The 16,743-nt window shown below is 50.8% G+C and overlaps 1 protein-coding gene across 6 annotated transcripts in view; it reads right to left on the bottom strand.

The window, feature by feature from the left end:
• The window catches only part of CRY2 (cryptochrome circadian regulator 2), a 37,351-nt gene that overhangs the window by 8,767 nt on the left and 11,841 nt on the right, over positions 1–16,743 (bottom strand). For 4 of the 6 annotated variants that reach the window (XM_035012642.1, XM_035012645.1, XM_035012644.1 and 1 more), the window contains exons 3-11: positions 14,575–14,717; positions 12,786–12,970; positions 11,945–12,033; positions 6,457–6,597; positions 5,084–5,395; positions 4,688–4,839; positions 4,361–4,563; positions 3,937–4,029; positions 2,608–2,749 (exon numbers count right to left, since the gene is read on the bottom strand). In XM_035012642.1, the coding sequence (XP_034868533.1) occupies positions 2,610–2,749; positions 3,937–4,029; positions 4,361–4,563; positions 4,688–4,839; positions 5,084–5,395; positions 6,457–6,597; positions 11,945–12,033; positions 12,786–12,970; positions 14,575–14,717 (1,458 nt within the window). In that variant the 3' untranslated portion in view covers positions 2,608–2,609. Of the gene's footprint in view, positions 1–1,929; positions 2,382–2,607; positions 2,750–3,936; positions 4,030–4,360; positions 4,564–4,687; positions 4,840–5,083; positions 5,396–6,456; positions 6,598–11,944; positions 12,034–12,785; positions 12,971–14,574; positions 14,718–16,743 lie in introns of those variants that run through there. The other 2 variants (XM_035012643.1, XM_035012647.1) reach the window with 2 other exon arrangements.

Below are 16,743 nucleotides of genomic sequence, written 5' to 3'. Positions count from 1 at the left end.
ATTTAAGACCCTTCATGATCCAACCCAATGGTAGCTTTACATTCTTCTAAAATTATAATGATAATAATACCTGAAATAATAATACTGGATACTTATGAACTTATGAGCCAGGCATTGGGCTAATTGCCTTGCATAGTACCTAGACACTGTTACCAGTATCCATACTTCCTCGGTACCAAAACCTAGATTTTATTCAGTGGCTCATGGGCCTGACACAGACAATGAATCATGATTGCTCTAAGTCAGTGATTCTCAAAGTACAGGCCCAGAACAGCAGCATCATCAGCTGCTGGGAACTTGTTAGAAATGCAAATTCTCAGGCCCCACCCCAGACCTACTGAATCAGAAATTCTGGAGGTGGGGCCCAGCAATCTGTGGTTTAACAAATCCTCTAGAGGATTCTACTGCTTACTCAAGTTGGAAAACCAATGGTCTAAGCCAATCCTGACAATCTGGATCCCCACTTCCCGCAGTGGGGGCGGCTTTGTGACTTAGTCTGGGCTCATGAGACCAATGTGCAAAGCGGGGGGAGGGGTATTCTGGGAAAGCTTTTATTTTCTTGGTAAAAAGGAAGAGAGGCATCCCTTGACAATCTTCTTAATAAAAATTGCAAACCTCCACTGTGCCCCAACCTTTACTATCTCCTTATCAACTTTAATTTTTCTTCATCCCACTTAGAGCCTCTTGACTCTACTTGTTTATTGTCTGTTTCCTCCACCAAGATGTACCCAAAAGGGAAGCCCTTTGTCAGTCTTGTTCAGCATGTCCCAATAGCCCAATGAGAACAGTGTCTAGCAAACTGTGCTCAAAAACTTGTTGTGTTGATTGATGAGTAAGTGCAGCTGTCTCTGCTATTCCTCTTCTTTCTTGCTTTGAATGAGGAATTGATGGCTGAGGCTATGGCAGCCACCTTTAGACCACGAAGCAAGAGAATCGCAGAAAAACTGGCTCTGACATTGCTGAACCACCAAGCAATGCCCACCTCAGGGCCTCTGGTTAGGGAAGAAAAATAAATCCCTATTTGCTTGAGCCACAGCAGTCAGCTCTCCTACTCCTAACAGCCCACGCATTCCTATGTGACAGATATATTTAATAAATTTAACTTTTGCAACAACTGAATTTAGAGGTGAGGAGCGAAGTCTCATAGCAGTTATTTGTATAAGATCATGTGATCCTGAAGCTATTTTTCTTGTCTGAAATGCCCTCCTTGTGGCCTAAATCCAACTCACCTTTCAGCCCCAAGTATAAACATCTGTGTCGCATTCCCTGATCACCCCAACCCACCAACAGCCAGCTTAAGGTAAGCGTGTGCAGTCTAGATCATCAGTCTAGGAATTATAAGTTATTTGTCTTCTTTTTCTAAGCAGACTGTTAAATGCTTGTGGATGGGCATCATAACACATCTTATATGCTTACGTTCTTCCTTACACACCTGCTGGCAACAATTTCATTCTGAATTGGATGCCATTAGCTTACTGAGCAACTTTGACCCAGACATTTAACCTCTCTATTCTTTGATCTTCTCACCTGAAAGTCAGAGTACCAGCCTGGCAAGCTTCAGATTTGTAAGACAGAATGAACTTTGCTTAGTATTACAGAGCTAAGAGATAACAAAGAGAGTAGTAGTTCAGATACTATCTAGTAGTATCTAAGGCTGCCGGTGTTTCTAGAACAAACCAGTACAAATCTATCAGCAATGTCTATGACAAAGAGCCTAGTAGGGTAAAGGACACAAGCATCAAACACTCGTTGTCTTACCCAGCACTCAAGCTTAGACACTCAAACCAGATGGCCCCACCTGGCCCTGAAATGGAAGGGTCGGGGCGGGCCGGGGGGAAGAATCAATTGGCTCCACAGAGAAAAAAATCACTCTCCAGTCTAATGACGCAGACATGGTACATAAAGAACACCTGAGATGACTCAGAAGAGTAATTTAAATTTCCCCAAGAAAGGCATGAAAGTCCCTTCCTCCTCTGTGGAAGGAGCCCGTTTTTATTTTTGTTTTTTTTAATGCCATTCAGGGGGCTTCCAAGCAAGCTGAGTGCTGACAGGGAAGTGCAGAGCCACGGCCACGAGGAAGGTGAGAATGGAGGAGTGGCTTTAAGAGGCACAGATGAGGGGCAGCCAGACTCTATTGGTCCTCAGCTGGGGCTGGGCCTACTGCCACACGCAGCCCTCTGCCTTTCTTCCGAAGGTGAGTGCTGCCCTCCGCTGGCCTGCCCATGGGACATAGCCTGTCCCCGGTAGCAGCCGGTCCTGGAGCCTCCTCAGACCCTGCCCCGGGGCCGTTTCTCCCACAGCTTCACCTCCGAGGCTCTGCTTTCTTTTTGTTGGATTTGACTCACTTTGATAAGTAGAAAGAGCCAAAAAACATTTTTTTCCTTCGTTGGTAAAGAAAGAAAAAGGCTTTACTTTTAAATTTCCTTTGAAAATTTAAAAGGTATACAAGTCAGGATGGTAGAAATTTAAAGTTGAAATCCTAAAAAAAATCATGCAATGCCCACCCGGTTTTAATCTAGTTTGCTGGGTTTTAACCTTCAGCTCCGAACCCACCCCCACCTCTCCCACCTTCCTTCCCAAAGGTGAATCTAAGCTGCTGTCACTCACTCTCAGACATCCCTGCTCGGCAGCTCTGGGGCGGGCACCTCTGCCACCCTGGCCCGTTTGCTGAGTTCTTCACCCGGTGGCTCCTCGGCTGCTTCCAACTTGCGCTTGGGGGACGCTGGGCCACTGGGTAGTGTTCTTGGGCCTGCAGGGAAGCAGGTCCAAGTGTCACACAGACTGTGCAGCAAGCCAAGACGACCTGAAACTGGGCAGTGGCAGCTCCTTAAGGGGCAGGGAGCCTGCCTCGAAGCTATGCCAACATGTTCCTCCTCAGGCCTGCCCCTCGGCCTTCCTTTCAGCAGTGACCTTGCCCAGAAATGTCTAAGGAGAGCACGACCCGGCCTGCTGGCAGTATGGCCAGCTTTTGGGCCCCAAGCCCCACAGGCTCCAGGCCAGAGACGGAGTTGGCGTGTGTGCTGCCCTTGCTCCAGAGGTCAGGCATTCCCTCCATGATGCCGATCGGCCTCCGGAAGCAGTACCCTCGTCTGTGGAGCCGCCTGGCTGGGCAAACTGGAAAAAGCCCTGGAGTTCTTGCTGGTCTCATCTTACTGATATTTATCCCAGAGCCGAGGAGTGGGGGAGGTTAAGAATTCAGCCCCACCACCGGCCTGTGCTGCCACCTCCTGCCTGGATGACCACGGCTGCCTCCTTTCTAGCCTCTCTGTCCTTGCCCCTGCCCACACTGTCCCCTCCACACAGCAGGCAGAGTGAGCTTTTGACAACCTAGATCAGATCCCCACACCTCCACCCTGCTCACGAGCCGGCAGTGCCTTCTCAGGGCACTGACGACAGAATCCTACTCCTCCTCATGGGTGTGGAGCCTGGGGATGCTGCTCTGGCCACAGCTCCTCTTACCCAGTACCTCTTACTCATCGTCTCATTCTAGCTCCTCCCTCGAGACATGCCAGCCACACTGGCTCCCTTTCTCTGTTCCTTGCATTAGCTAAGCTCATTCTGTCTCTTGTCTTTTCTTGCTATTCCCTTTGCCTGGAATGCTCTTCTCCCAGTTCTCGGAAAGCCGGGTTCTGCTTGTGACTTGGGTCCCTGCTTAGACTGGTGTTCCCTCACTACTCCAATCTAAAGTACCATCCCCCTTCCCCGGCCCCTCTCACATCAGGTCATTCAATTTTATTTTCCCCAAAAGCACTTTTTATCTGAAATGATCTTGTACGGTTCCTTTACTGTTTGTCTCTCCCAAGCGGAATATAAGCTCTATATATGGGGCACAGACTCATTCCAGCCTTTGTCCTCAGCCCTCAATGACTCAAGTGGCAGTAGGTCTGTGGTGTCCTCTGCACGGACATAGGCCACAGGAGGCCAGCTGCTACTCACCTGCACTGCTCATGCTCCCAGTCTGGCCCGAGCTGGGCTCTGCCACCGGGTTGCTGAGGTCTTCCACACAGGAAGGGACGGACGCCAGCAGACCTGGAAGAGAGGCAGGGGAGCAATCAGAATGCCATCTCACAAGACTGCAGAGGGCCACAGGACAGTTGAAGACAAGATGGGGTGGCGGGGGACAGGGGGTGCTGGGCCATGACTCTGACGTTCCACCTCTCCCCACTGGCCACAATTAAGAGAGGCCTGATCCAACCCAGCCTGCAGTGCCCTGTGCCGTGGGAAGTCAGGTCAACTTAACAGCTGAGAAGAGAGCACCTGGTCTCCCTTTGCAAATGTTGGGAAATCCCCACAGAGCCCACAGGTACGTCCTTCCCTTCAGTGAGCTGGGGGGTGGGGGATGGGAGTAGTGGCTCCTTACAGAGTCCCCGGTAGCGGGAGAGCTGCTGGTAAATCTGCTTCATTCGCTCAATGTTGAGCCGGCTGGTCTCAGCATGGTTGACGATGGGCCGGGGGTAGTCCACACCAATGATGCACTTGGCTGCCTTCTGAATGGACTCGGGGGCATTCCAGGGCTCATAGATGTATCGAGAGGGGAATCCTTTCAATATGGGCAGGTATCGCCTGAAACACACACGTTGGACAACCGGTCAGCACACGGCGACTCTCCTTCAAAGGGCCACGGGTATCTTATCTTAGGAGCCGGCCCCAGCAGCCAGGAGCCAGAGAGCCTGGACCGCAGCCTCACCTGATGTAGTCTCCGCTGGGGTCTGTGCGGCGGCCGAAGCCCACAGGGCAGTAGCAGTGAAAGAACTGCTGGAAGAAAGCACTGCAGGACAGCCACATCCAGCTGCCTGCATTCACGCTGAAATCCGCATCCAGGAGCAGCTCATCAAATACCTACATGGGGACAGGGTGAGACAGTCAGCCTCGATGGGGACCTACTGCCAGGTGCTCCCCAAGATACCACATGCCCCATGGAGAAGAGAGAGCCGAAGCCCTTCTGCTGAGGGCAAGCCAAGAAGGATTTGGAGGGGACCCCCTGGATCCAGGGATCCCACCCCAGGCCTCAGGCCAGAAGAAGGCTGCCCTTGCTGGGCCTGATGAGAGGGTACGGGCTAGCTTCCCCTGAGAGCGCACTCACCCGGACCCCGCTCTCCCAGCTGACCCAGAGGTCCCCGCGGGTGAGGAAACAGGCCACGGCATGCCGGGCCAGATGGTGAATCCAGCCCTCCTGCCTCAGCTGGGTCATGATGGCGTCGATCCAAGGGAAGCCTGTCTTGCCCTCGGCCCACTTGGCCAGGGCTTCGGGGTTGCGGTCCCAGGGGATCTGGATGCAGATGGGGTTCCCTTCCATTCGGTCAAACCTGGGGTTGTTGGTGGCTGCCGTGTAGAAGAACTCTCGCCATAGGAGTTGCCCAAACAGGGAGAGGGGGGGCGTGCTGTTCCGCTTCACCTGGGGTGGGGGCAGCACACAGATGTAACACTGGCCCAGCTCTCAGCGCCATGTCACTCAGGTCTCTCCCACAGAGCAGTCTGGAGCTGCTACCAATGTGGTGGCTCCCCCCCTGGACACTTGGAGGGGACTATGCCCTAGCAGTGGCCCAGCGTGCCCGCAGACTGAAACCCAGAGCACTCCCTGGCTGTGTGCACCGGGAACCAAACTCCATAGGCCTGGCCCATGATCCTCATCCTCAAGGGTGCCTGTTTGGCTCTACTTTCTAGAGTCAAAGGGAGTTTACCCATCAGCATGCATAAAAAATGCTCAGTTTAGATTCTGGTTAAATAAGTGATTACAACAGCCTGGATCTGGGGCCTTGAGGGAATTAAAAGATCAGACCAGGCCTCCAAGCAAATAATGACTTTCCTGAAATCACAAGATTCCAAACTGGCAAAGCCACCCCATGCCACAAAATCCTGCTACAGGCAAGGACAGGGAAACAGCGTGAAACGACACAGATGTAAGGATGACCTGCTGAATGCGGATAGTTGGATGTGTCGCCCTCTTTCCTTCTGGGGGCAGGTGCACTACCACAGGGTTATTTGCCTGTGGTCCATACAGGACAGCCCTGCATTCAGCCCGGGTCACTTCCCTGTTACTGGTAGGCAGGTTACTGCTCCTGGGCTCCCCCGTTAAATGCTCCGCGCCAGCCCCACAGAGGGCTGCTGTGCTCTTCCGCTTGGGACTGGTTCCAGCCTTGCCCTCCCTGCCTCCCAGCCCGAGTGCTTGCCTGGCAGATCTGCCACCTGGAGGGTCACACCCTGAGGTCAGCTTTTTGGCCTGTCCTGTTCTGCTTGATAACCTGGAGTTTATTTAGATCAGCAGTTTGGGTGGCGCTGGGTTCTGCCACCTCTTGGATGTGACTCCTCCCTACCTTCTCTGGACTGTACACAAACATAAGCACCCCCAGAACCCACAACCCGGTCCCCACCACCAGGGCCAGCGGGGAAGGCCTCTTTGCAGGGTGTCTGGCCTGCAACCGGGGGCAGGGCGTGTTGCCCTCGCCGCGCCCTCACCTTTTTATACAGGTCCCACAGGCGGTAGTAGAAGAGACGGCTCGAGAGGCAGCCGAAGCGCAGGTAGGGGCTGAGGCCCGTGGGGCTGGCCAGCAGGGAGTTGGCGTTCATTCGGGGTCTCTCATAGTTGGCAACCCAGGCCTGCAGCAGGAAGAGAAGGCGAAGAAAGGAAAGGCCTGGACGTTGCAGAGAACAACCCCAAGGCACTGGCATAGTGCTTTACCTCGTGGCTCACCGTGGCTTCTCCCATGGGGAGACAATCCTCTGGGCCAGCACTTATCTGTACCTCCTTTTGAAAACGAACCACAAAGCTCAAAGGATTATGTGGCTCTTCTGGGGTTACAGAGGTGCTAAGAGACAGGGCTGGGCGGACTTTGCTTCTAACTCCAGATTCCACCTACAGCTGATAACTGTTTCTACCTCAACTCCTTGCACCCTCTTTTCCTCTTCGTGATGCCTCTTTCACAAACTTTACACCCTCTGCAGACCTCCTCCTCCACACTTCCCCACCACCCCTCAGCAGATGACTTCCCTTCCTTACTGTAAGGAAATGCAAGCCTTCGGCTGAAAAACTCCTCAACTCTTAGCCACCAAATCTACAAACTCACCTGGGTCCACACCTCCCCATCTCCTCCCCACCGCGTCTCTGGTGACTCTGCCCAAGGCCAAGGTCTCCCCTGGCTCTGGAGCTCTCCCCTCTTCCTTCCACTGCACCTTCCATCTCTCCCTCTCCAGTTTCCACTCCAAGAACATTGGGAAAATCATCTCATTTCTTTGCAAAGGAAAAAAAAAAAAGAACCTCTAGGAAGCCTGTGGACCTCTATCCTGTCCACTTTCTTCTCTCCACAGCCCATGTCCCATAGCCACCTGCACTTCTTGGCCCACCCCAGCATGGCTTCTGCCTTCACTGCTGCCTCCAAGCTGGCTCCCACAGAGTGCCTGTGATCTCCGCGCCACTGAGTCCTGCAGGTGCTTGCCTACCATATTTTCGGACCTCTCAGCATACCTCACCCTGCTCTAGTCTCCACACCCTCTGTTCCCTTCGCCTCTGGACTCCACACACTCCTGGCTGCCTCCCACGTGGCTGGCTGCCTCCCCTCCCAATCTCTTCAATGTTGGCATCTCAGGGCTCTGTGCTGGGCCCCTACTCAACTGTGTTCCTGGGAAAGCACGTCCAGTCCCATGGCTCCCAATGCCACCTCTGTGAGGATGATCGACACGTTGGTGGCTCTAGCTCAGACTGCTTAGCTACTGCTTAGCTAGACTCCCAGATCACTCCATCCAACTCCCTGCCAGGATCTCTACCTGATTGCTATCCAGGCCCCTCAAAGTGTAACAGCTCTTTTCTCCAGACCACCCTTCCATGGGCATTTCTAGCTCAGAAAGCGCACAGTCATCTACCTGGGTGTCCAAGCCAGAGGCCTGGCCATCACCTTTGACTTCCTTGTCACCAAGTCCTGTCAATTCTACTGTTCAAATACTCCTCAAATCTGTCCTTTTCTTCCCCTCTTGCTACCAACCTGGTTCAGGCTAAGATGTAGACTAGACAACTGTGACAGCCTCCCAACTGACCTCCCTGCATCTCTTCTCATCCCCCCTGTAATTCCATCTCCACAGTGGGAGCAGAGCAATGGCTTAAGAACACCATCCTGCAGGAACAAACGTGCACTGGGATTCCTGTTGCTGTTAGGATAAAGTCCCAATCTTAAACATGGCTTACAAGCACCCCACTGTCTGGATGAGCCTGTCTTTCTCAAGCTTCATCTCTTGCCACTCTCTTGTAAGCGCCACACTCTTGCGGGCCTTTGCACACGCGGCTCCCTTGGCCTGGAATGCTGTCCCGCTTTTCACTCACTTTCCCTTGGTTAACTCTGACTTTTCCTTCAAGTCTCAACCTAACAGTCACCTCCTCTGCAGGTAACCCCTCAGGTATTAGGTTAAGTGTCTCTGACAAACATTAGGTATATTTGCCTGCTCACGCCCTTACGCACCTCCCTCTGAAAGCCTTTTTATTTTAAGTGAAGTACAGATACGGAAGTAACACCGGTGTGTGGCTTAATGAATTATTCTAAGGCAAACACTCATGCAACAATCACCAAAGTTCAAGAACCGGAACTTTGCTGGCCACCCCAGAAACCCTAGTCACAGTCCCTTCCTGGCCCCACAAGTGACCACTCACCGAACTTTTATAATAATCACTTCCTTGCATTTAAAAATGTTGATGTTTTCCTATTTTTGCAAAGCATATTTGGGAGGGAGGGCTTTATCTTTTTAGTTATTCCTTGCATTTTTTAGAGGGGGGAGGAGCAGAGGGAGAGGGAGAATTTTAAGCAGGCTCCATGCCCTGCAAGGAGCCTGACTTGGGGCTCAATCTCAAGACCCCAAGATCATGACCTGAGCCGAAATCAAGAGTTGGACACTTAACCGACTGAGCCACCCAGGTGCTCCTATTCCTTGCATTTTTAAGTGGGTTTTTTTCCAACCACATGTGCATCCCTAGGCACTATAGTTTAGCCCTGGCCATTTATAGGGCTTTGATGTGTTATTTAAGTTTCTTTTAATCTATGTATCTCCGGTCATTTCTTTCTTTCCCTTGCTTTATGGAAGAATCCAGGCCATTTGACTTGTACTGATTCTCACAGTCTGCATTTTGCTGATTGCACACTGATGGTATACTGCCTGCAAATTGGTGGCTGGGACCAGAGACAGGATTGGACTCAGGTTTGATTTCTTTGGCAAGACTATGGGGGGACAGAATGCCTGCCTAGCTCTCTTCATGGAGTTAGCAGTCATTAACGTACAACATGTCATCATTGAAGGCTACAAAATGCTGGTATTCTAATTCTATCATTCCGTTTTCATTTAAAAATGGGGATACTTGGGCGCCTGGGTGGCTCAGTCGTTAAGCGTCTGCCTTCAGCTCAGGTCATGATCCCAGGGTCCTGGGATGGGATCGAGTCCCGCATTGGGCTCCCTGCTCTGCAGGAAGCCTGCTTCTCCCTCTCCCACTCCCCCTGCTTGTGTTCCTGCTCTCGCTATGTCTCTCTCTGTCAAATAAATAAATAAAATCTTTAAAAAAAAAAAAAAATAAAATAAAAAATAAAAATAAAAATGGGGATACTTTTTTTTTTTTTAAAGATTTTATTTATTTGACAGAGAGAGACACAGCGAAAGAGGGAACACAAGCAGAGGGAGTGGGAGAGGGAGAAGCAGGCTTCCTGCAGAGCAGGGAGCCCGATGCGGAACTCGATCCCAGGACCCTGGGATCATGACCTGAGCTGAAGGCAGACACTTAACCATCTGAGCCACCCAGGCTCCCCAAAAATGGGGATACTTTTAAAAAGAGATGCTTGCCCTCATCTACTATTTTGGGTAACCCAGTAGTAAAGATCATATGGAGTCTCCCCTTTTTGGTGACAGCACCTAATTTTCTTGTGGTGATCCAGCCTTCCCTAATCTCAGTCCAAGTGGGTGAAGTGCAGCTAAGCTCACCTCTGACTCTGGGAGTAGGCTCAGGGTGCAAGTCTGACCAGGGAGAGCACCCCTTCCTTGGCCATGATGACTGAGTCAGGGACTGTCGCATGACCCAAGCCAGGCCAATGAAAACACTCCTCGGGACTTTTCCTGGAGGTTTTGGAAAGAGGCATACCACACTTCCGCTGGTGTGCTAAGCAGATTGAAAATAAGCTGCTGGTGACCACTTTGCCACTGTTTAAGGAAAGCCTACCCGAGAATGAACTAACAGAGACAAAAGCCGAGCTCAGAGATGGAGAATGTATTCCCGGTAGCATTATTTGGACATCTGAGTCCAGCTGTGCCTAAAGGCTACACCTTAGACTCTTAGTTACATGAGCTCAAAAACTTTTCAAAAGTTTTGAAAAGGTACTTTTTCAAAAGCCAGCTTGCAAATACAAACTGATTAATGAAAAAAAACTCTCTTGCTCTTTGCTCTCCTAACCCTTTGAACCACTCCTTTCCTGACCCACAGTACATTGTAATTTCTTGTTTCATGTCTGTCATCTGCAATAAACTACTCTCCTGGAGACAAACTCCATACTTGCCTCATTGGGCAGTCTTTCCAGCAGCTAAGCCATCTTGACATGAGTAGACAGATGCTCACTTCAGTGTTAGAAAATGGAAGACTGAAATAAACCTCCTCAGAGCAGGTTACACTCCTGCTCACAGGCCCCTTTTCCTCTCCCAGTCGTAGGACACAACGTTCCCGTTGGCCACCAGGGAGTCTGAAGGATCCTGACACAAGGCCCTATGACAGACCAGACCCAGGGATATGTGGAAAAGGACCCCCTGACTTGGTGATAGAAGGGGCAGCCCTCCACAAAGTGCTTTTAAGGTGATGATAATCCACAAGGCTATAAGTTAGCTCTTTATACTTGTCAGTCTTATTCTACTCCTGCCATCCTGTTTGTCACCTCCACCACTCTGCCCCCTTGGCCTGGCCTGTGTCCCCAAACTGATCCCAAGAATCTCTGGGTAAAGCTCCTGATGTGGACAAGGACAGCTGGTCCTCCCCAAAGCCCTTGGACATCAGTCTCATCCTTTTCAGTTGGTGGCACTGGCTGAAGGTAACACCCAGATAGGCCTATGGGTCTAAGGGAGGTGGGATCTGACGCACATTTTCACCGCTGGTGAGGCACCTCCAGGGCTGGGAAGCATTTTTCCTATGTAGGTCTGCCTATTTTTCCTTGTTCCATAGTTATCACCTGGCTGCTGGGCCAAATGCTTACTTATCTGAGAATACAAAAGGTTGTGAACTGGTCTACAAACCAGCAACACCGGGCAGAAAACCAGCAACTGACTCAGTCATGAGAACCTTCTCTGCTCCTCTAGCCCCAGGGTCATGGAAGCCATGTGACCTTGTTAAGGAGTGCCTTTGGGGCCTCCGCCTCTTTCCTTCCCCTTGCCAATCCCCACTTCACTGGGAGTGGCTATTTGTTCTCTGTGTCCAAACAAATGGAAATCAATGCCTTGGAGGGGACCCAGCAAAAGGTGAGGAGGGGACACATAAACACAAAGAAATTAATCTTATGGACTTCATTAACCAGATACCCTCTCAGTAAGGGGAGCCTGCATAGAGATGAAAGAAAAGCAATCTAGGGTAAGTTCTGGAATCACACAGAACAAGATCTAAGTCTACTATTTCCTAACTGTGTGACCTCAGGCAAGTTACTTATCCTCTCTAAACCTTAATTTCCTAATCTGTCCAATGGAGGGCTTAACACCTACCTGGTAGGGATATTGAAAAGACGACAGGAAATCGTGCAAGTAGGTACTTTACCCAGGGACCAACATGTGGTAAGCACTCACTAAATGGTAGCTACTATTACTGCTGTTACTGCCGCCAGGAAGGTTTTTCACTTTCAAGCACTTTGAGCTAAGAGGCACTAAAAGCCGTGAAGCTGACCCTCACATCCCCTGCCACCTGGGCGCTAGCACCCGAAGTTCTGTGTCCCAGAAGTGGTGGCCATACCTTCCGTTCCAAATGCTTATCCAGGCGGGCCAGAGCTTCTGTCTCTCCTCCTTGCCAAACAGCTGGGCCCAGTCCTTCGGTAGGGAACCCTACGCGAGAAGGAAGAGAAGGTCACAGGACCAGAGGTCAGGCCATTTCAGTGATAGCTCAGCAAGTCTTGACACATCGGTATGTTCTTTGAGCTTCGTGGGAACTGAACCCTGTGTTCTTGGTGCTGCTGGAGCTGAGATCATCTTAACATTTCAGCGTTTGCCAGGTCATTCCAGTTCTCTTTCCGACGTGACTTTTTTTTCTGTCCTCTCCCTTGCCTTCCCTAACCCTGCCACTCCTCATTCCAGGCACACGAGAACATTCCTGTCCTGCCCATCCTATCGGGTTGGCTGGCAATGACTGCTGTTTTCAGGTGAGAAAGGTTAACTTTATTCAGATAAAAAAATGGGGGGTGGGGAGGAAGGGGAGAAAGGGTTCAGTCAGTAACCTGAGGGGCTGACAGACCCCCTCTCAGTGGAAGCAACACTAGTTAACTTGGTATTGAGGAGCCCATTGATGCCAGCACTATGCTGGGCCTGTATCTTCTGAGAGAGAAAGGTACAAAAACAGGAGCAGGAATTAGAAACATAACATTATGTACATGAGTAGGAACAGAAAAGAGACTGGGAAGACATGCTCCAAAATAAGTAGTGGCTATCTCTGGGTGGTGGGGTCATAGTTATTGTTATTCCGATTCTGGTTTCACTGTATCTTCAACACCGGGTATAATAACATGCATCACTTTGACAAAGCAGAAAAAACCTGGTCAGTTATTTTACAAAATAGGGGGCTCTGGGCAGGAAGTACGCACCCAGCTCCTCGAGGGAGGGCACGCCATAGGTGTCATCGTGGTTCTCCTGGATGTCGGCCCTGCAGCTCTCCATCTGCTGGCTCGTCACGGAGCCCACGGGCTTCTTGGGCAGCTCCATGCGGCTGATGATGGCCTGAAAGCGCTTGTAGGTAAGGGGCGGCTTCTGCCCATTCAGCTCAATAATCCTGGGAATCCCAAAGCACACCTAACGTCATGCACGAGGCCCTTCATTTCAGGTCCCTGCCCGCCCAGAAAAGAGCCCAAACTTTGAAGGCTTGGAGGGTGGCTTTCCTCCTCCACTCACAGGTCCCACCCCTAAGTGGAAACGAAGGGGCAAGGGAGGCTACATCTCCATTTTACCAAGAGGGAAAATGAAGCCCAGGGAGCTGGAGCAGGTGCCTCGGGTAATGGAGCAAGGCAGGGCCAAAGCTGGGACTCAGTTCCAGGTTCCCTGGTGTCGCCGTGGAGCCTCCTCAAGACAGAGACTGACCATATCTCTCTAATCACAGAAAAATCCCCACTAGCCTTCTTGGTACTCAGCCTGTGTGTCCAAGTCATGGGAATCCCCATGGCGCCTTCCTCTCTATCCCAGCGTAAGCCTTCAGGAAGTTCTTTGATAAGAACTGCAAGCAAGTTCCCTTGTTGAAAAATCATTGCCTTCTTGGCCCCAATTTATTAGAACAGAGAGGTGGAGAACAGCCTATCCTTCCTAGATCAGAGACTGGGACTGGGATTAATAGCAACAACTATTTAAAGGGTGTTTGGCAGCTTACAAAATCTGCTTTCATGATCAAGGGAAACAGAGCCGCATTCAGGTAAGAAAAGAAGATACAGGACTGAGGAGGAGAATCGAGGCCGTTTCTATAGAATGCCTTGGGGTGGTCGGGAGCCAGATTCCCAGGGCTTTTCTTGTTGGCCGAGCGGCAGCTTACGCAAGACCTGGCTGGCTGGGTGAGTTCACTGTGGGGATATAAGGTTGGCGGCAGCCCCTGCGGTACCTCCCCCGTCCTCTGGCACGCGGCAGGAGGAGGAGCTCCACACCCAGCAGCTCCTCCGGAGAACTAGCTCACGTGCAGAGACGTGTGACCTGGCCTCCTGGCAGCCACCACTGGGTCTGGGAGAGGGGGGCAGGGAGCAGTGACGGCTGCCGGCTTGGCAGCAACAGCAGCAAGAGGGTGACAGCTCTGCCAGGGAAGGGGAGGAGAGGGTTTCCTCCTAGACGCTCTGAAAGCAGAGGCCTGTCCCTAGGGAAGGAGGCTAGTCTGTAGTGATGGGCCCCCTGCAGGGAGCTCTAGAGCCTCCTGCACAACATCTAAATGCATGGCCTGGAAACCCAGATAGGCAGAGGAGCCCAGGGAACCCGTATTAGGTACAGAAACAGGACCTATGAGAACAGAGCTCTGTCGGGAAGGGCATAACAGGCAGGGTCCACTGAGGTCAGAAGACAGCCTTTCAGGAGCAGGACAGAAGTGGAAGCATGAGGAGGGGATAGGACAGCAGATCCTAATCTAATCTGCTCCTAAGCAGATCTATGAAGATCTTGCATGGGGATCCTCACTGTTCTCACCCCTCGGCCCTAGTAAGCCTCTTTGCACCCAAATTGGGTAAAGCTCTTTGTGATCTGTTCCACAGGCCCCAACTCTGGCCCATTCCCCTCCAGCTTCTAGAAAATGCCATACTTCATGTGCCAGGTGGCTCTATTGGTAAATCTCCCAAAGTTCTGCTCAGCAGGGGCCCAAATCACCAACTCCCACAATTGGCAACCTGACCCCTGGGACCCATGTCTTACTTGTCCAGGTCATAGAGAGTATGAGAGTTCTCAGTCACCACCTCCACACCGGCCTCCTTGGCCATCTTCATGATGGCTGCATCCCGTTCTTTCCCAAAGGGTTCGGAGTCATATTCAAAGGTCAAGCGGGTCACCCCCCATTCCTGTGGGGAGAGAATCTGTTATGCTAAACACTGTTTGGGGAGAAGAATGCAGCTGAGGACTCAGCTCCTTCCTAGGAAGAGACGAGTCTAGAGACCTGTCAGAATGGGCTGCAGAACAAACTAGGGACAAAGATTTGAACTGGAAAGCAAACAATCTGAGGTTCCCAAGGGTTGAGGAAAGCAGGCCTTTGAGGTGAGGCCACCAGCATGGCAACAGTGGAGCCTGAGGCTAGTGGAATTAAGAGAAAGGTGGGTAGCCCTGTACATTTGCTGTGTCCTGGGGTAGGAGAATGCAGCAGGAGGCTATAAATACAATGCTCCGAGGGGAGCCCCTAGTCCCAGAAAGAAGCACTGACTCACTGGTGCAGACAGCGGGGGAAACGATCACTGCCTCCCTCCTGCCCAGCATGCCTTTCCCAGAGCTCCTCAGAGCCCTACAAACTTCTGGCTTAGTTTTTTTGGCAGACTTGCGCTATGTGAAGTGTCCTAATGGTTTCCACAGCAACACTCCTGAGGCCAGTAGCAAACAGAGCTAATAGGCTCTAGCTCTCAGAAAAGCTGGGGAAGGAGGAGCAATCCTTAGTCCAGAGGTCAGAGAAATCAGACCAGAAGGGCCACATGTTAAAAAAGAAGGGAATTCTTTTCCAAGCCTTTAGTCTTTTCTAGTAGAATTTTCTAGATTTCCTTGCAATGCTGGGAGAAAGCTGGCCCAGTAAAAGGTTGTACAGATAACCCACAGAAAGCCCTAGAACATGACTAGCAAAAAGAAAACCGCATTCCAACCAAAGTCTCTGGTCATAGCCCCTTAATACTCTAAACACCTAGGGCAAATGTCCTGGTCATGCGGGACCTAATTCAGTCCTGCCTGTGGTGTGGGTCCTGAGCAGGGCTGGCTATCCCTCATCCAGGATAATGGGACTAAATATTTATTGAGCCCTTACTACGAGCCAGGTACCATGCTTAGCAATTCATATAAATGACATTAACTTGGTGAATAATAAAAAAAATATTATTAGATGCCACTTTCTCCAAGAAGCTTTCCTTGACCTTCTCTTTCAACAGGATTTTTTCCTGCATGTTGCCCTTTTCCCATCACAGCATTTATCATATGGCAGTGAAGTTGCCCATTACTTGCCCGTTTCCCCCATTAAGAGTGTGAGCTCTCAGAGCAGAAACCATGCTGTCTCATCATTATCCTAGTACCTCACTGGGGGCCTAGGACATAGTAGAAGCTCAATAAATATACGGTAGTCGCCTCCTGTCTGCAGGGATGTGTTCCAAGACCACCAGTGGATGCCTGCAACTGCAGATAGTACTGAATCCTACACAGAGTGCTATGGTTTTTCCTATACATACTTACTTAGGATAAAGTTTAATTTATAAGTTAGGCACAACAGATTAACAAGAGTAACTACTAATAGAATAGAACAACTATAAAATATACTGTAATAAAAGTTACGTGAAAGTGGTTCTCGGTCGTAAAACACCCCTTGCCGTACCTTACACTGCACTGTCCCTTCTTCCTGTGATAACATGAGACAATATAATGCCTACGTGAGGAGGTGAGTGAGGGGAAGGACGCAGGTGTTGCGATGTGGTGCTGAGCTACCCGATGACCTACTGACTCTCTGTCAGAGGAGGATCCATCTGCTTCCAGGCTACGGTTGACAGCAGGTGACGGATAAGGGGAGAGGGGGACTATTATATGCTAAAGGACTGACTGACTGATCTCTCTGTACCTCTGGGCCATTGCTGGGTTGGCCTCTGAGGTGCTAGGGGGAGAGAGGGGAGACAATGCAGAGGAGGAGAAGAGGCCACTGTGTTTTGTGGTGTGCTGGTTAAGGACACAAATCTGGAGCCAGAGAGCCGGGGCTCAAATCTTTGATCATCACCTCTCGGCTTCACAACCACGAAGTTATTGTTCCCTCATCTAGAACAGGGATAGCAGCACATACCTCTGGGGCTGCTATGAAAATTAATATATGTAAAGCATTTACTTAGAAGGGCTCTTGACTCCTACTCTGTC

Source organism: Mirounga leonina, unplaced genomic scaffold (genome assembly GCF_011800145.1).
Source record: "Mirounga leonina isolate KUSES-001 unplaced genomic scaffold, KU_Mleo_1.0 Mir_166, whole genome shotgun sequence".
Lineage (NCBI taxonomy): Eukaryota > Metazoa > Chordata > Mammalia > Carnivora > Phocidae > Mirounga > Mirounga leonina.
This window is presented reverse-complemented; position numbering and strand designations above follow the sequence as displayed.